General features: G+C 43.8%; 2 protein-coding genes across 2 annotated transcripts; both read left to right on the forward strand.

Moving 5' to 3' along the window:
• Positions 1-78: 78 nt before the first annotated feature.
• On the forward strand, positions 79-11,995 carry stam (signal transducing adaptor molecule). The gene is made up of 14 exons (XM_004079516.4): positions 79-447; positions 2,451-2,535; positions 2,644-2,719; positions 4,684-4,779; positions 4,862-5,008; positions 5,212-5,302; positions 5,438-5,624; positions 5,766-5,860; positions 7,811-7,899; positions 7,973-8,060; positions 8,147-8,201; positions 8,279-8,438; positions 8,549-8,670; positions 9,203-11,995. The coding sequence occupies exons 1-14, from the start codon at positions 408-410 to the stop codon at positions 9,411-9,413; spliced, it is 1,542 nt and encodes a 513-aa protein (XP_004079564.1). The 5' UTR covers positions 79-407; the 3' UTR covers positions 9,414-11,995.
• Positions 11,996-12,659: 664 nt separating this feature from the next.
• On the forward strand, positions 12,660-18,771 carry LOC101163033 (transmembrane protein 236). Its single transcript, XM_011487076.3, has 4 exons — positions 12,660-13,324; positions 13,433-13,505; positions 14,701-14,824; positions 17,846-18,771. Exons 1-4 carry the CDS (start codon positions 13,044-13,046, stop codon positions 18,481-18,483), a joined length of 1,116 nt encoding a protein of 371 aa, XP_011485378.2. The 5' UTR covers positions 12,660-13,043; the 3' UTR covers positions 18,484-18,771.
• The last annotated feature ends 645 nt before the right edge of the window (positions 18,772-19,416 follow it).

The following is a 19,416-nucleotide window of genomic DNA, read 5'->3' on the forward strand; positions in this document are numbered from 1 at the left end:
CTTGTTCTGAGAAATATTTCAGTCCAAATGTTTGTGAAACCTTTAGTGTGAACTGGTTTCCTCCACGTCATATCACACGTCATGTGACCACCTGACGATGACATCATGTCTGTCTAAGCTGACTAAAGTGTGTGTTTAACGGGTTCGTTTCGTTTCTGTTTTATGGTTCACGTGTAGGAATCGAGAATTGTTAGAATTGAACATCGTTCCTGGAGGGGCATAACCGAAGACTTTTGAAAACGCGATTATCTTCAATTACCCAGCATGCCTCGCTTGTTGCAGTGACTATGTAGAAAACAGTCAGCTAGCGACACCCATCAGGTTCCCGTTACTATGCCATTTTTTCGGTGAAATAAAGAAACGAGGGGAGACAAGTATCCGGAGAAGGCGCTGCCGAAACATCAGCGATGCCTCTCTTCACCACCAACCCTTTTGACCAAGATGTCGGTGAGTTTTCACGGACGGAGGCTAATTCTGGAGCGAGTTAGCGGTTAGCATGTACCAGCTAGCTTTGTTTGAGTCATCGCAGCCTTTCATCTAAGACTATATGACAACAGAACGAATCATTAAATGACCTCAAACGTGAAATATTCTCGGTTATGTAGTCGTTTCATGCTTCTGGACGTGGTGGGTGTGAATAGGCGGGGTTGGGGGCTGTCATCATCAGCCTCAATCCGGTGTTTTCCTCCGGCGTGTTTGCTAACTGATGCTCCTGACAGAAGAAAGCAGCCTCGGGGGAGATGCTTAAACCGCAGACTCGTGATTGTTTTTTCTTTCTTTCTGTCGGGCAGGTGAAACAACCTCGTTAGTCTGTCTTCAGTGAGCAGAATCGTACAAAGTACTTAGTTTCAACACAGCTCAATTCAGGCTTCGCCCCCTCAGTGACTGAGCAGCAGTTCATGCTAATAATCTGCTAAATCTCGTCATGGGCGTGTTGGAGCCTCAGCCTGATGCCGTTGCAGGATATATACACATCATTTCTTTAATTCTTTGCTTCTTCTCACTCAAGATAAACACAATCTGTTTCTTAAAGAACCAAAAGTGAAACAATCACAAAAAAGACATTTATTTGGGCTGCACGAAATCTCGCGGTATTTATAATCAATATCGCGATGACGGGCTACCTTGCAGTATATAAACAAATAACAAAACAAGCCACAACATTTCCATTTCACTGCAACAGTTTAGTTTAAATAAGAGTCAACATGACTTCTATTAATCTCCAAATGACCTTTTGTCTAACAAAAGAGCTGCAAAATAAACAAATTAATAAAAGAGCTCCATCCGATTGGTCAACAACGTGAAGGCGTCAATCTGATTGGTCAGATGCATAAATGAATTTATTTGATTCGTTAAATACCTGAAGCCGCCATAAGATTGTTTTAGCACATTTAAGGTAACCATTTATTACGATTTATTGTGCAGGTCTAACATTTATCATAATTCCTTTTCCAACGATTTGATTCTAATCATAATTTGTTGACGACACAATCCGATAGTCGATCTCGGTTTATTCTGAACGTTCAGATCCTCTGACCTAAAGTGGATCCAGATCCTCTGTCCTAAAGTGGATCCAGATCCTCTTGATCCAAACTTCCAGCAGTGAGACTCAGACAGAAATTCCTGCTACTGAACAGTTTTCCAGATTCTTGGATTTCTTCCAGATCATCAAGTGGAAATGAAATCTGTGTCCAAACCAACAAGTAAACTAGAATGAATGTCAAATCCATTCACATGTTAGTTTCCTAAAGTTCATCCAAAGGGAACATTCTTAGAACATTCTAGACACTGGATGGTCACATGACTTTGCTCAATTCAACATATAAAATATTGGCGATTTGTTTTACAGACTAGCTGTTTCCACAGACTCTTTAAAGACCCACTTTATTGAAAACTGAACTCCTGAGTATTTCTTTATTCACATCGTTGTGAATCAGGAAGGCGACGAAGAAAATGGTGACGTAGAAAAGGACAACCTCTGCTCCGCCCCTTTCTGATCCTCCACCTGCAGACCAACGGATCCATGGACGCCTCTGTTTTCCTGGCCTGAGCTGGAATCTGGATCAGAACTGGACGGCCGGATAGATCTGATGTTGCTCACCAATGTTAGGTTGGGGCTGTAAGCTAGTGGGGGAGTGTGTAAACAGAGAGGTCCCGCCCACAACTCAGAGGTGAAGTTTTGATGAACTCCTGCCGCTCTGCAGAAATTATGTCCTCGAAAAACGACACGTTTTCAAAATTTGGCTAAAAACGGCATAATTTAGAATGAAAAGACCACTGGGAACACGTTGACAACAAATCAAAAGGTGACCAGAGTCTGTCTTTAAAAACTGAAGTATTAGGAAGAGCCTTTGCCCAACCAGCCTGTCTCTGTGACGTTCTCTCCTCTCCTTCTGCGTTGTTGCTGCTCTTCGGCGAACAGACGTTTGTTTTTTCTGCGTCCTCTGCAGAGAAAGCCACCAGTGAGATGAACACGGCCGAGGACTGGGGCCTCATCCTGGACATATGTGATAAGATCGGGCAGTCCCGCACAGGGTAACCTGCTTCCTTCTGCTGTCCTAAAGCTCCAGCACACTTTCATCATCATGCGTTTGAGATGTCACTCCTCTTTTGATTAATTTGACATTTCTTTCTTTGCAACAGTCCTAAAGAATGCCTCCGTTCTGTCATGAGGAGAGTGAACCATAAGGACCCCCACGTTGCTATGCAAGCCCTGACAGTAAGTGGATGGAAAACATCCTTTTTCTTCTTTTTACAGTGAACAGCTGTGGAGGGAAACGTGTGGACTCTCATCCAGTTTGTGCTGTTCTGCCTGTTCGACAAAACTTGCTTGTGGATAAAGTTTGTTTGTGCCACCAAAGAGAGACTTTAAGTTTGAGAAAATCTACACAAAGTTTCAGAATCATTCTTGAAATTATGGGTATGATGGGTTTTCTCAAAAAGTTCCGTTTCCTGACGCCCTAATTAAAAGCTTCAGTCTGTGTGGCTGAAACCCCACTTCCTGTAGCCTCTTTTCTCAACTTCACTCTGTCGTCACAGTGATTCCTCGGTTTAATTCAATCAATTTCAGCAATAAAAACAATAAAAATACATATTATTGTCAAATAGAGTTTGATTAATAGCTTTTACAGGGGGTGTGAAGAAGGAAATTTATAATATCCCACCCCACATGATGGGGCAAGTTCCTTCCTTTAGTTCAGGGCTCGCGAGCCATACATGGCTCTTTTGATGGCCACATCTAACTCGCAGACAAATCTTTAATTCTAAAATCTTTTTTTTTCATTAGACCAGTCCTTCACGGGCGCGATGCGATGCCAGAGGGGCGTGCAGTAGTAGCGGTGCTTGGAGAAAAAAAATGTGCGTCACTATGAGTTTACTATTATCTATTATTTCACAGAGTTTGTACCAGCCGGGAACCAGCGAATTGCCGATGTGTGAGGTGGAAAGGGGAAGGGGTAGTGGGCACAGGCAGCGAGGTGAAACGCGCAGATTGTCATAACTTAGAACACGCTGCCCGTCACATACTGCAGCGTGTGAGTGCGTGTTTGGCTCTACGTGTGCAGTCTGTCTCACATCTAAAGAACATTCAGACCTACGATCACGTTAAACGGATGAAAGTCTCTGCGCCTTCATGAAGCTGAAACTCACCACATATCAACCAGACTGGACCATCAGCAGAACCACCATGCAGCACCACATTAATGTTAACAAATACTCATCATTTATTAGCAACAGCATAACAATATTATTAAAAAGAATCCACATATTTATTGTACTTTAAAAGTGTTGGAATTACATCAAATGCAGACATTCACTTGTATTTTTAGTTTTAAACATGTTGTAGCGCAGTGGTCCCCAATCCCCGGACCAGGGGCCGGTACCGGTCCATGGGTCGTTTGGTACCGAGACGCACAGAAAGAATAAATAACTCGTATTACTTCTGTTTTATTTATTTCGGAATCTGAAAAATGTTTTATTTTGAAAAACTGCCAGATTTTCTGTTGCATCCGTCTATGTCACTCTTGATGGAGGCCAATTCACTCGTCTCGGTCAGGTGATAGAATACCGCTAAAATAAAACCCAGGAACTAGCAAAATGAATAAAAAACAAACGTCTTTGGAAAGTTTCTTTGCCAAAGGGAAAAGGTGAGGCCAGCAGACAGAAGAAGAGCCTTCCACTTCCAAAAAAACAAAGACAGTATCAGGAGTCCTACTTAAAATACGGATTTATCCCCTGAACTAAAGGAAAGAACTTGCTCCATTATGTGGGGTGGGATTATATAAATTTCCTTCTTCCCATCCCCTGGAAAAGCTATTAATCAAACTCTATTTGACAATAATATTTATTTTTTATTGTTTTTATTGCTGAAATTAATTCAATTTAACCCTATTCTGTAGGTTCCCCCTTAAGTTAAATTACAGCATTTAGCAAAATTCACTATTTTTTTTTTAATAAATGTCCCTCACTGGCTCCACTACTGTCCACAAATGTGTTCAACCTCAGCTGAACTCGGCGTCAGGAGAATCTTGGCTTAACGAAAACCAAAAACGTCAGCGAGTTAACTTTATTTCCAGAGAAATTAAATTGGATGTCCTAAATGGCAATAAATTCCCGTTTTAGACCAAACGATGTGTATTTTTAAGATGTCCTGGCATAAACGGGGGCTCGGCTTTGTCTTGGCAGCTTCTCGGCGCTTGTGTCTCCAACTGCGGCAAAATTTTCCATCTGGAGGTGTGCTCCAGGGAGTTTGCCAGTGAAGTCAGTAACGTCCTCAACAAGGTATCTGCTCCCGTCAGCGTTGTTTCTGTGAGGCTGCAGCTCGCCACGGGGGTTATTGACGCTGTTGCGTTTGCGTCTGCAGGGTCACCCAAAGGTGTGCGAGAAGCTGAAGGCCCTGATGGTGGAGTGGGCCGAAGATTTCCGCAACGATCCCCAACTCAGCCTGATTTCAGCCATGATCAAGAATCTGCGAGAGCAGGGCGTCACTTTCCCCATTGTGGGGTCCCAGGTCTGTCAGGTCTAGTAGGTTTTTGGCTTTTATCGTCTTTGTGGGGGCTTCCAAAGTTTAAAAAATAAGTTAACTAAGTCCAGACGGCTTTTAAAAAACCTTTTTCTGCCGTCTCCTCTCTTTTTAAAAGGTGAATTGGATTGAAATGAGTGTTTCTAAGTCATCATTTGTCGAAAAGAGAATTAAATGGAAGCTTTTTTCAGGCTGCTGAGCAGGCAAAAGCCAGCCCGGCGTTGGTGGCGAAGGATCCCGCCACGTCAACAAACAAAAAAGAGGAAGAAGACCTGGCCAAAGGTGAAGATCTTGATTTGGAGGATTAAATCCCTACTTAAATGGAATAATTGTGTCAAATAATTGTGCTAAATACTGCAGCAGAACGTCTTCTATGTAAATAGAGGCTCTAAAAGCCGCTCCGCGATGTCGTTGCAGCCATCGAGCTGTCGTTGAAAGAGCAGCGTCAGCAGCCGCTGGCGAGCCTTTACCCAAACGCCTCCAGCTTGGTTTCCTCTCACAAGTCTGACGGCAGGAAAGTGCGAGCCATCTACGACTTCGAGGCGGCGGAGGACAACGAGCTGACCTTCAAGTCTGGAGAGATCATCACTATTTTGGACGACAGGTAAACCGTAGAGACGATGTGTCACCTTCACCTGTAGGTCTAGAAAAATGCTGGGCATTTTCACTTTTAACTTTCTTTTTAAGAAATGAATTAATATGAAAACGAGTGTTTTACTCTGCATTCCTGCTGTTTGACCCCTAGTGACCCCAACTGGTGGAAAGGGGAAACGTACCAGGGAATCGGCTTGTTCCCCTCCAACTTTGTGACTGCAGACCTCAGTGCTGAGCCTGAGATGAGTGAGTGAAACCCCCACCCCACCCCCCAGACCCACATCCTTAGGATTGTTTTTGTGTAGTCGGCAGGAAAATCATTTCTAAACATATGGAGTCATTTAAGTCCCACTCCAATGAAAAATCAAGGCTCATTGTTCGGTTGATGAAGGACATATTCTAAGAAAGTTCCGATAAAAATGACATTTTTTTGGTATTTCTATACTGAAATCGGTGTGAATCAGGAGCAATAAGCTCTGCTCCATTCCCATCCATCCACCTGCAGACGAGGAATCCTCATCTTCCTCGTCTGAGCTGGCATCTGGCTCCAACCGGTACGGCTGGATAGCTCCCATATTGCTCGCCGATAATGTTAGGTCGGGGTTGGACATAGTTCCTGCCACTCTGCAGAAACTACGTCCTAGAAAACGACACCGGCTTTTAGATATGGGCTACAAATCGTGATTAAAAGACCACCGGGAACGCTTTACAATCGATCAAAAGATGATCAGAGAGGGACTTTAACTGCAACGCAGAGTGAAGAACATCAGCAATGAAACTGTTTTTCCTCCTGGAGTTTCTGTCATTGATAGTTAAGGGAAACCATGGATTCTCCACAAATTCATCTTTCTGACTATTTTCTTCCAGAAAGAGGAATCTGTTTGCACTGGAGCTGCACTTACAGCGTATAACATTAGTGATCAATACTGCAATAATGACACGACCTGCAATACATGAACAAATGGCAAAACAAGAAACAAAGTTGTCATTCGCTCTATCGCAGTTCACCTTTGGCAGATTTCACATGCTTTTGTTTTTGCACTGCATCGTGTTCTGCATCCTGATTGGCTGTTGACCTCCTCAGGTGATGTGTGTCACGCCACTTTGCCAAATCTACATCAATCTTTGATCGCGATCGGATCTTTGTTTTCATTTTATAATCCTGGACTTATTTTTCTATGAAGGTTTGGAATTTGAGAGTTTAAAGAAGTTATTTTTCCAACGTAACTCCTGTGATAAACAAAGGAACGCTGCACGCCGTCTCCATTTCACTGCAACATAACTTACACTAGAGGGAGCTGCATTTCCAGAATGCCAGGTTGAATGCTGTGTTGCTGAATGAAACCTAAAGGGTAACAATTGGCAAAAAAAATGAAGAAATGATCAAAGTTGACTTTAAATTAAGTGAAAAAAGCACAAAAACAAAAAATATGTTTGTGAAAATTTCCAGTGCCGGGTATCGAACCAGCGAGCTTCAAAGTTTGTAGTCAATTTGGGAAGAAAACTGTAAATTTCCTAATCACCAAACTAAAATATGTTGTAGTTCAAAGCCTTGTGAGCATTTGAACGTTTTAATGGCGTCTCTAGCTGAACGAATGCCAGAATGGGAAGCTCTGAAACAAAAGTACCAAAGAAAGGTTCATATTTCAAAAACGAAAACGTATTTTAAAAATCGGAATCAGTTTAAAGTCTTGTGATTAATTTGTACTTTGGATGGCGTCTCTAGCTAAAAGTATGTTGAAGTTATAATGGTTGAAAGAAGCAAAGGTTTCCAAGGATTCCCCAGGTATTTCAATGGGAATCCTGGAATATCTTAAAGAGTTCAAGGATCTGAAGGACCAAAAGTCAGAGCTGGAAAAAGCTGAAAGAGCTGAACATTTGAACAGTTGAATGGTTGAAATAGCTGAAAAATGGAGCAAGGGACTATAATGAAGAAAGAGAAACAGGAAAACAATGAGTTCATAGCATTCAACCCATTAGATTGATGATTCATTTGGATTTATTGAGCAGCTTTATCTGTGAACACATCCGTTTATGCTGGGATGCAAACATCACAGGAAGGTTTTTCATGGATTTGCTGCTGCAAAGGTTTCTTCGTCTTCGTACGGATTCAGTAAAGCGCCTGCCGCTCCTCTCTGCTGGAACCTTCCACGTCTCACCCGCTTGAATCCGTCCTCTTCGTCTTTGTCCCTTCAGTGAAAATGGAGAAGAAGTCGGTGCAGTTCAGTGAGGAGATCCAGGTGGAGACCATCGAGCCCCAGCAGGAGCCCGTCTTCATAGACGAGGTCAGAGCGAGGGACTCCTCCTCCTCGTTCTCGCCGCCGCAGGCCTCAACCTGACCTCTGCGCCTCTCCACAGGACAAAATGGACCAGCTGCTGCAGATGATCCAGAGCGCCGACCCGACAGACAACCAGTCCGACAGCGTGGAGCTGCTGCAGCTGGAAGGTCAGCAGAGCGGAGGATGGAGAGCTGTGGGGGTGTTTGGGGGGAAACTGCAGAAGAAACCGGCGTGCTGTTCTTTTTTCTTCCAGGTGCTTGTAATCAGATGGGACCTCTCATTGACCAGAAGCTGGAGGACATAGACAGGTACGCCAGCCCGTCTCAGCGTGTTGGAACGACGTGCTTTCGGGAAGGTTTTCACCGTCTGGTTGTGTCGTCGTCAGGAAACACTCGGAGCTGTCGGACCTGAACGTGAAGGTGATGGAAGCTCTGTCTTTGTATGCGAAGCTGATGAATGAAGATCCCGTCTACAACATGTACGCCAAGCTGCAGAGCCCGCAGTACTACATGCAGCAGCAGCAGCCTGCCGGCGCCACACAGCAGGTGACTCCGCCGGGTCGTTCACTTCCTGTTTGGACAGAGGGGCTTCCTGTCAGCTGGTGTTTGCCTCCTGGTTCTGCCACGGCTCATGAGCCCTTCGCCTCTGACTGCAGGTCTACCCCGGTCAGCCTGGGTCCGGCTCTTATGCCATGGGCAGCACGGGGGTGCAGGGCTACGCGGTTCCTCTGGAGCAGCTTCCTGCTGGAGCCCCCATCCCCGCTCAGCCCGGTCCGGGGTGAGTTTCCCCGGTGTAGCTCCTCCTCTTTTGGGGCAAAAGTAGAAGGTTCACTTCAAATCATTAGCAGAGATTTATTTGACCTCGTCTGTGTTTGCAGGTCTTTATTTAAATCCTCACTGTGTGACGAAGCTGAAAAATCTTTACGTGACTGTTTCTAGAAGAAATCCTCTTTTTTTTTTTTTTTTTACATTTTTGAATAAAAAACAAGTTAGAGAAAGTCCTGCATGATATTTCATCATCAGTCACTCTCTCCAAACTTCTTCTGTTTTTTAACAATACAACAGAGTTTCAGGGCCAAAGAGAAGAATATAGATGAGAACATTGTGAAACTATTTTTATAAAAAGTAACACATTTTACTGTAAAAAAGTCATGAGACGAAAGTTGACCAGATGACCGGGCGCCCCGTTTCCTGACAGCTGAGCAGGAAACCGATTTTCACGACCTTTGACTTCATCTGAACGCAGACTCCAGCTGTTCCCGCCCTTCCATGTGGCGTTTGTCTGACGTGTCCCTCCGCCGTCTCCGCAGTGACGTCCACATGTACATGGGCCAGCCGCCGGTCTACACCGCCGCCCCGGGCAGCATGGCCCCGCCGGACGTTCAGACGTACCCGAACCCCGCCAGCGCCGCCCCCGCAGGCATGACGCACGCCGCCAACTACAGCGGCCCTCCAGCCACCAGGATAGCGCCACCTGCAGACCTCCCGCAGGGCGCGTACTCGGAGAAGGCGCTGCTATAGGTCCCCCGCGGCACGTGCACAGATCTGGGCTAAGGTAGTTTCTGGGTGGTCTCTAGTTTGCAAACGGGGTAGACTGACACTGACATCTGCTGCACTTTAATGAACCCGGTTAACCTACACTGAACAGCCACAGCGATGTTTCCATGGAAACGCCGCATCCAACTGGGTGGTGTCCTTTGGACGTGAGCATGAACGTTGTGGCTCTTCAGTGTTTCTTAGGAGGTCGTTTAATAAGCTTTGATGGATTCAGATGTTCTGGAAGAAGCTGCTCTCAGCTGGACTGATCCAAGTTCTGACAGAACAGAACCTGAATCTGTCATCCACAAAAACACTACCACTCTTTCTTTCTTAACCTTTTCCTTTAGGAACAATGATGCAAACCTTTTTATTTTTATTAATTATTTTAAATAATTTGTCTGTAAAGACCTGAAGAAATGAACCTAAACCCAAACTATTATTAAAGTTTAGAGCTGAGTCTCTCTGTTGGTCGTAGAAACATTTCAGGACCGTTTGACGATTCAAACTCCGGTAAAATGACCAGGTCGCCACTTCAGACGGGAGCGTCATCCCAGTTTGATCAAGAGTGACATGAAACTGATTTGTTCCTTCCCAAGAAAAGCAGCAGAGACCCCAACAACGGAACCGAACGCGGTTCCAGAAACCATCATGACGGAAACCATGAAGCTTCCGCTGCCGTGTAATGAAGTCGACCTGTAGATGTCTTGAAAACTGCAGCCACTTTGTTTTTGTGGAGGGAACACGTGCACATCTGTATGGAAACCGCACTGGAGAGGCGCTGAAGCAGCCAGCCATCCGACGGCGGGCTTCGGATCAACACGGTGACGAAGGGGGCGGGGCATGGACGGTTAGAGCCCCGCTTCCATCCAGACTGGCGTTTCCTCTCTTAATTTATTCAGTGGAGCAGCATCACGTTTGGAGAAGGAGCTGCCATGTTCTCATGATCTAAGCTGTATATTTAAATCCCTCCCATGAGAACACGGACGTTTGTGTGTGTTTGATACATGCTTGTTGTACTGTAGGGTCAAAGGTTAAAGTGAGAACTGACTGAACGCCTCATGCATTTCCTCCTGTCCGGTCCCTGAGCTGTGGAAAAACCAAGTCTACCTTAAATGAGGCGGAGCTGTGCTGGCGGTTCGGATGGTCGCACGCCGTCAGCCGCTCCACTTTGATCTTGTTGTGAAGTTTAAAAATGAAGCTTTTTACTTTTCAGGCGCACGACGTGAAGGACTTTGATACGGCAGAGGAATGCGGCCCCCACTAAAAACAAAAACATTGTAAAAAGTACAAGAGATAAGAAACGCTAAACTTGTAAAATAAAAAAATAAAAAAGGAAAATTTACGAGAATAAAGTCATAAAATCATGAAAGTAAAAAACTTAGGAGAATAATCGCACAATTATTAAAGAGAAGTCAACATTTGTCAAAAAAAATCATACATTTCTCATTTAAAATTTGAAATTTTACAAGAAAGAAGTTGTGCTGTTTGAAAAATAATTTTGTAATTAAATGAAAATAAATCTTCACAAAAAATAAAATCAAAGCAAAATGCAACATTTAATTTTGAAAAACAACTTTTTCCTTAAATTTAAGACCTTAAATATTCAATTTACAACTTTTATTCTTGTAAGATTTCCACTTTTTAAAAATTGCAGCTTTTTTTCTCGTAACTTATGACTTTAGTAAAACTTTCCACATAGTTCTCATGATTTTATGACATTATTCTTGTAAAATTGTCAATTTTCTTTATTGCTTTGTTTTAAAAAAATCTGATTCTCATTTGAAATTTTATGAAAGTAATTTCATGAAATTACTTTCCTAAAATTTCCACCTTGTTCTCATGATTTTACAACTTTATTTGACTAAAATTGTGACTTTTTTTCCTCATACTGTAATTCAATGCATTTATTTTGATTAAATTTGGATTCAGTTCTCATCATTTTAAGACTTAATTTTCTGTAAATTTGTACTTTTTTCTATATTTTAGGTCTTTTTTGGTGAGATTTTGATTTTTTTCTTGTCTTAAAACTTTCTTCTCAGCAAATGTTGAGCAGTTTTCTCAACATTTTTTATTCTTATTTTCCTAAAACTGTGTGGGACGCTGACTAATGATTTGTTGGTGACGCCGTTTTTACCTTCATGTGTTTCTCATTTGTTCTCGTCACCGTCACTCAGCCTTAAGTTAATAAAACCACACTCATTTCAAGATTTCCGGCGTGCAAACCTTTTTTTTTTTTTAACATCGTTGTTTTTTTTGTTAGGAATAGTCGTCATCTTTTTGTTGCCTTCATGACGTTTGAAACGCGCTGAAAATGTTCGTTTTTCTGGGACCACAAGGAGTCAGTTCATTATCGCTCTGTGTGCAAATGGAGCATTGTGGGTAATTTCAGCACTATAGACTGCAGTTTGGATGTAAAGATTTCATTTTGTAAAAAGTTCCGATGCTGCCTTTTTGAGTTGAAGCCCCCGTTGTTGTAAACCGTTGTCTGCCCTCCTGGTTTTGTCTTCTTTTTAACCCGAATATTCACAATAAATGTAGGCCAGATGTACAGAGGAGAACCTATGGATCTGTTTCCCGTCTTTATTGAACGTCTGTTTGCTGACCATCCCAGAAAACATTGTTATAAAAGCGCTAATTTGATTTTTAAAGTATATTTGTCTGAACAGATTAAATAAGAAGTTGTGATGGAAGCAAAAAAAAAGTTTTCACATCATCAAATTTACTGCACTTCCCTTTTCATGTATATTATTTGATTACTTATAAATAAATGTAGGGATTGCAACCTTTACATTTATTTGTTTCATAAGAAAGTACATTTTTAATCAACTAAATTCATGTATCATTTACATTCTAACACTTGCTGGAAATTGTAGATTTCCCTCAATAGTGCTTAAAAACTGAATTAAACACAAAAATGTGAAATACAGGAATTACAAAAAGGTTATTTTTCAGAAGGAAATTTAACTAATTAAAATATGAATACAGTTATGGATGTAACCCTGGTTCTATCCTAGGCACTTTACCATTGGGAGTTGGGTCATCTAGACCCACTAGACAGTGGTCTGAACCTTTTTTCTTCAATGGTTTGTGATCTTCACTGGTGTCCATGGATTACATGAAATCTTTCCACCTTTATCCACCTTTGTCATGGTAGGGAGAACACGTCAATGGAAGGGGGGGGGGGGTCATAGGATAGCACAAGGGCTAATAAAAATAATTTTTTGTACACTAGTGTTTTTGTTCCTGCCTGTCGTTCTCCCTCTTCACCACTAGAGGCAGACATTTCTGTTGTCAACACAGTTTCTGGGTTTTCTCTGGCAGAGTTTAAACCGAAAAACTTCAGGACAATTTTATGTATGCAAGTGTTCTGTGTGTTTTCTTATCGGACATTGTTTTCATCGTAAATGTCCGATCAAGTCCTCTGATCCGGTTCTGTTGAGCTCTCTCCTTGAAATTCTAGTATAGGATGTCTTTTCTTTCTGGGCTCATAAAAAAGACCCGCGTGACCACTTCATGACCCCAGCAGTAAAAAGCCTCAGGCTGCAGAGTAAGCAGGCTCAGCGAGCAGAGTCCAGCCGCCCGCCGCCTCCTCCCCGTCTCTGACTGGAGGAGATGATCGTCTCCGGCTGCTCGCCGACCATGCCGTCGGGGAAGACGGTCAAGCTCTTCTTGTATGAGGGGCTGCAGTTCGCCGCTGTCGTGGTGCCCCTCTTTGTCGTCATGGAGAGGTTCGCCCGGGTCGTCCGTGTGGCGAAGGGGTGGGACGAGACGGCTTACTGGCTGGTGGTGGCGGCCTCCATCGCCTACGTGACCTCTGTGACCCTGCTGGTGTGGGCTCCGCTGAAGTACGTGACCCTGAAGAGGCGGAGGGTCGTCGCAGAGATAACTCAGTGGTGAGTTCAGGGACATCTAGTGGACACTAACTCTTCTTTAGTGATAGTAGAAGGATTAAAGTGCTTAAAAAAACGCAGCCTTCTTCATTCTCTGCTCACCCTGTCCAGGAGGCCGACGGCGCTGGCGTACCTGCTCCTGTGCACGCTACCGTGTTTTGCCATCATCGTAGCTGGCTTCAAGGTAAAGATCCGGAGCTTGCAGCTCAGCTGATGATGATGATGGTGGTGGTGGTTTGTTCTGTCACGCTTCAGTGACTTGAGACAAACGCATGTTTGCAGTTCTGTGGAACAAAGTTACTAAAAAACGACAGAATTGTGAGATGAAACACTTTCTCTGACAGGAAGTCCAATCTGCTTATAAGGAGTTAACTGGAAAATCATTTAAGTGTTTCATCATCAACACTTTGCTGCATCTTCTTCTCTCAGCTAAATTAGTAAAATTCTCAGATTTGTTTGAATTTTGGGGGAAAAACTTCAACTGCAAAAGACTTTGACACCATGATGGAGGAAGAAGAGACAAAAATGTCACGAGACGACGCTAACTGAGCTGTTCAGTAACCCGCCGTTAAGACTGGTTTGTCATTAACTCAGGGAGGATCATGTTCCTGTCAGAAAACTCGCCGTGTCTGAACCGAAACGCAAACTTTAATGACGTGAAGTCAAACATCCGATGTTTCCTGCTCTCATTATTCGGCTATTCTGCAGGATCTTTTGGTTAGACACATTTGCAAAAACTTTAGTACAGCGTCTAATTTAACTTCTTTCACAAATGTTCAATCAAATGCTGAAATGATTGACTGAACCCTAAAGAAAGTCCGTTTACATTTTGTTTTGTTGGTCAAACCTGCTCATATTCAGGCTGCGTTCATGAAAAAATTCCTGATGAATCGTAGAGTTGTGTTTCAGACCGGACACATGTGCTACGCTTCAAGTGACCAACAGTTCGTTTCCTCCGATAATCCAGTACAAACTTTCAGTCTGAATACACCCAAGCGGTTCCTGGTCCAGCCTGACGTGGATACAGACGTGCAAAACCTATAAGCGGAGTATAAAGTTTGAATGCACTCGTAATTCCTGACCAATGAGTGAAGTGAGCTTTAGTCACATGGCTTTGTTTACTCGCTTTGGTCCGGAACAGGAAAGTCCTCTTGAACGGTTTCAGGACTCGGTCCGGACCAAACGGGTTTCCCCGTCTGAAGACACCCTAAGATGCAGTAAAACAGAAACCAGTTTTCAATCGGAACACTCAAAGAAAGAGACCCACAAAGTCTCGTAGGTTGATTAAATGACTCAGTCAAGAAGAAACTGCAAATCTTTGTAACGTCGGACAGCAGTTCCTGGTGCTGATCCACTGTGCTGTTGTGGTGGCTCTGCAGGTGCAGATGGACAGTGGACTCTACAGTGACCCGTTCACAGAGCTGCCCGTTTCCTTGGTGCTGTTCTGTCTCATCTGTGTGGACGTCATCGAGAGGATACGCCCGTGGAGGCTCATGGGAAAATGTAAGGATGGCCAGGTGCTGACTGACTTCAAACCAAACCTGAAAATAATTGGAGCTGGTTGATTTCAAGGAATTAAAAAAAAACTCACTGGTCACTTTATCAGGTCCACCTTGCTAGGACCGGGTTGAACCCCCTTTAGCCTTCAGAACCGCCTTAATGCTTGGTGTCATCGATTCAACAAAGTTCTGGAAACATTCCTCAGAGAGTTTGGGCTGAACATCCACGATGCCAATCTCCCGGTCCACTGCATCCCAAAGGTTCTCTATTGGGTTCTGGTGACTGTGGAGGCCGTTTGAGTCCAGAGAACTCATTGTCATGTTCTAGAAACCAGTCTGAGAGGATTCCAGCTTAATGACACAGTGCCTTAAACTGCTGGAAGTAGCATCAGAAAGGGTGTGGTCAGAAAGGGATGGACACGGTCAGCAGCAATACCCATATAGGCTGTGGTGTTGGAACCATGCTCAGTTGGTACTAAGGGGTCTAAAGTGTGCCAAGAAAATATCCTTACACCATGGCACCACCAGCTTGAACCGTTGATACAAGGCAAGATGGATCCATGCTTTCCATGTTTTTGATGCCAAATTCTGACCCTACCATCCAATCTTCTATGGTCGAGTTTTGGAGAGTCTGTGTGAATTGTAGCCTCAGTTTCCTGTTCTTAGCGGACAGGAGTGGTGTGGTCTTCTGCTGCTGTTGTCCATCTGCCTCCAGGTTGGACGTGTTGGAACCAGTGGTTCTTTGAGTTCCTGTTGTCTTTCTGCCCACAGAACTGAGGCTCGCTGGATATTTTCTCTTTTTGGGAACATTCTCTGTAAACCCTTGAGATGGTTGTGGGTGAAAATCCCAGTAGATCAGCAGTTTCTGAAATCCTCAGACCAGCCCGTCTGGCACCAACAACCATGACACATTCAGAGTCACTTCAATCACCTTTCTTCCTCGTTCTGATGCTAATTTTAACTGCAGCAGATCGTCTGGACCATGTCTATACGACTACACGTCTACACGTCTACACGACTACACGTCTACACGTCTACACAACTACACGTCTACACGTCTACACGACTACATGTCTACACGTCTACACAACTACACGTCTACACGTCTACACGTCTACACGTCTACACGACTACACGACTACACGACTACACGTCTACACGACTACACGACTACACGTCTACACGACTACACGTCTACACGACTACACGTCTACACGACTACACGACTACACGTCTACACGACTACACGTCTACACGACTACACGTCTACACGACTACACGACTACACGTCTACACGACTACACGTCTACACGACTACACGTCTACACGACTACACGACTACACGTCTACACGACTACACGTCTACACGACTACACGACTTAGTCTACACGACTACAAGACTACACGTCTACACGACTACACGTCTACACGACTACACGTCTACACGACTACACGACTACACGTCTACACGACTACACGTCTACACGACTACACGTCTACACGTCTACACGTCTACACGACTACACGACTACACGTCTACACGACTACACGTCTACACGACTACACGTCTACACGTCTACACGTCTACACGACTACACGTCTACACGTCTACACGACTACACGACTACACGTCTACACGACTACACGACTACACGTCTACACGACTACACGACTACACGACTACACGTCTACACGACTACACGTCTACACGACTACACGACTTAGTCTACACGACTACAAGACTACACGTCTACACGACTACACGTCTACACGACTACACGTCTACACGACTACACGTCTACACGACTACACGACTACACGTCTACACGACTACACGACTACACGTCTACACGACTACACGTCTACACGACTACACGTCTACACGTCTACACGACTACACGTCTACACGACTACACGACTACACGTCTACACGACTACACGTCTACACGACTACACGACTACACGTCTACACGACTACACGTCTACACGACTACACGACTTAGTCTACACGACTACAAGACTACACGTCTACACGACTACACGTCTACACGACTACACGTCTACACGACTACACGTCTACACGACTACACGACTACACGTCTACACGACTACACGACTACACGTCTACACGACTACACGTCTACACGTCTACACGTCTACACGACTACACGACTACACGTCTACACGACTACACGAGTATTATATGTACTATACTAATTTGTGTTAGCGGGAATTTGGACAGGTGTGCCTCATGAAGTGGCAGGTGAGTGTACATTTAAAGATGTACCCGACTTTGGATAAAAATGATTTGACTGAAAAACTAAGACATTAAGTACAATAAAGACAAAACACACACAGACGTATAAATTATGCTGTGATAAGTATTCTTAATCATAAGGATATTTGCACTTTTACATACAATACATGAAACAATCTATTAAATATTGTGTTTGACAAAAAACGGTTTAGTTATTTTCTTGAAAACGAGCGAGACGTTTGATTTTGATGCTGAGTTTAAATGTGTTCAGGAATATTTTTTAATTTGTACCACATTAACTGTCTGCTGTGTTTTTAGAAACATAGTTTGAAAAGATCATGAATTGACTGAACTAAACATCATTAAAGGTAAAGGTCTGCATGCGTTGGGTAGATTATCTTTAATCTGACAATATTTCTCATAAAATACAATCGTATCATGTCAAAAAAGAATTTTCGTGTTCTTTTTTTTAAATGAAGGCAGATTTATGATGCAGATGAGCTGATAGACATTTGAAGAAAAGATCTGGTCAGTTTTGTCCGAGTAAAAGAAAATAAATAATTTGTCCCTGAAAATCTGTTTCGAGTGAAGACAAACATTGTGAGCAGATTTAAATACAAAAAAAGATCAAAATAACATTTTTATGAAATTCAACGTTTAAATATTGATGAGGACTTTCTGCAGATTAGGAAGAATCCATCAACTCGGATTAAACTGGAAGGGATGACATCATCAGGTGATGATTGACGCCTCCTCCCATCTTTGCAGCCAACACCTTTGACCCGGACGGGGACGCGTCGGGCCCCGTCCCCCCCCGCCTGGAGCGGGTGACCACGGTGTCGGCGCAGCTGCCGGCCAATGGAGGTCAGGAAGAGCCGGCCCGCGTCCAGGGCGAGGTCAGCAACGGCGGCAGATGGTCAGAGCACGCCGACTCATCCAGGCCTTCGCCTCTCAGCGCACGCACCTACCCCACGTCTTACCCGTACTCCTCCTCCTCCTCATGGCGACCCTTGACCTACTCCGGGCCCCTGCGCGTCCTGTGGAGGCGGGACGGCCGGGCGAAGGTGTTCATGGCGAGCTTCCTCTTCTGGTTGGACACGGTGGAGATGCTGAGGTCAGCAGGAGAGCCGTCAGTCTTTGGCACGGGGTGGGTGTTCCCCGTCTACGTCCTGACCTTCCTCTCGGCTCTGCGGGTCATCATCGCTCCTCAGAGCGGCCTGCTGCCTCTGGCGGGGGTCGTTCTGCAGGACCTCCCGTTCTTCGTCCTCCGTTTGGCTCTGACGGCGGCGTTCGGCTTCATCACGCCGGTGCTGTACCTCATGAAGAACCTCCTGGTGTGTCTGTCCTACGTCTACTTCACATGGCTGACCCGGCTGACGCCCTTCAGAGGCCACAGCATGTTCTAGAGGTCCAGACATCGAACTGAAGCCCTGCGAAGGTTCATCCTAATCCCAGCGTGGAACATAATCTAGAGTTTAAACGTAAAGTTCAGGCTCTTCTTTGTGTCCAGCTGTATTTATTTATCTTTTATTTGCTACATTTGACTATTTTATTGCAATGATGAATGTAAACGATTCCATTGGAACCATAAACAGTCCTTTTCAGCTCTGCTGTGAACAGTAAAAAAGTACCTCCAATTAAGTTTTTAAAGGTGGAAAAATAAAGATAATTGTTTTGTTTTTTTTACTTAAAAATGTTGCATTTTCACTGCATTTGCAACACGCGTTTTCAGGTGCTCACTTAACCTCGGGAAAAACACACAAAACATCACGTCATCCATCACTTGACTATAACGCATTTAGTCTCTTTATTATTATTATTATTATTATTAATTATCAGATACAAAGTGTTAAACCTCAGTTAGCTCAATTAGATTTGGTAAGTGAAACATAAGATGGAGATGAAATGCAAAAGTCTTTAAAAGTAAAAAAAACGCAACTAATTATTTGAATGTCTGTCCTGTAGAACAGTATAGAACGTTTCTTTTTCCGTATAACAAAGTTTACAAAAGCAGCAAACATCCTTCAGGGATGTGAACGTAAAGGTTGGATGGAGAAAACGTGTTGGACGTTCAGTAAAACGCGACTGTCGTCGTGTAACGTTTGCACGTCAGGATGCAGACGGGTTTGTACAGATGGTTAAAGGTGACTCCAGTTTTTCCTGATCTGCAGACTTTCTGTTTTAGAAGTTTTTGAATCCATGAAAGGTAGAATTTTGAAAAAATACAAAAGCATAAACGTGTGTGTGTGTGTGTCTATAGACTAAACTGCTGCATACGTTGTTGTGAGTGTTTGCAGAGACAGAAATAAATGAAGGACGACGAAGAGGACAAAGGAAGC

This window comes from Oryzias latipes, chromosome 17 (assembly GCF_002234675.1).
Source record: "Oryzias latipes chromosome 17, ASM223467v1".
Taxonomy (NCBI): domain Eukaryota; kingdom Metazoa; phylum Chordata; class Actinopteri; order Beloniformes; family Adrianichthyidae; genus Oryzias; species Oryzias latipes.

Coding starts and splice junctions, on each gene's coding strand:
- stam (XM_004079516.4), top strand. CDS start 408: ATGCCTCTCTTCACCACCAACCCTTTTGACCAAGATGTCG. Junction 2,720..4,683: donor TTGCTATGCAAGCCCTGACA/GTAAGTGGATGG, acceptor TTGTCTTGGCAG/CTTCTCGGCGCTTGTGTCTC. Junction 7,900..7,972: donor AGCCCGTCTTCATAGACGAG/GTCAGAGCGAGG, acceptor GCCTCTCCACAG/GACAAAATGGACCAGCTGCT.
- LOC101163033 (XM_011487076.3), top strand. CDS start 13,044: ATGATCGTCTCCGGCTGCTCGCCGACCATGCCGTCGGGGAAGACGGTC. Junction 13,325..13,432: donor GTCGCAGAGATAACTCAGTG/GTGAGTTCAGGG, acceptor CACCCTGTCCAG/GAGGCCGACGGCGCTGGCGT. Junction 13,506..14,700: donor TCATCGTAGCTGGCTTCAAG/GTAAAGATCCGG, acceptor GTGGCTCTGCAG/GTGCAGATGGACAGTGGACT.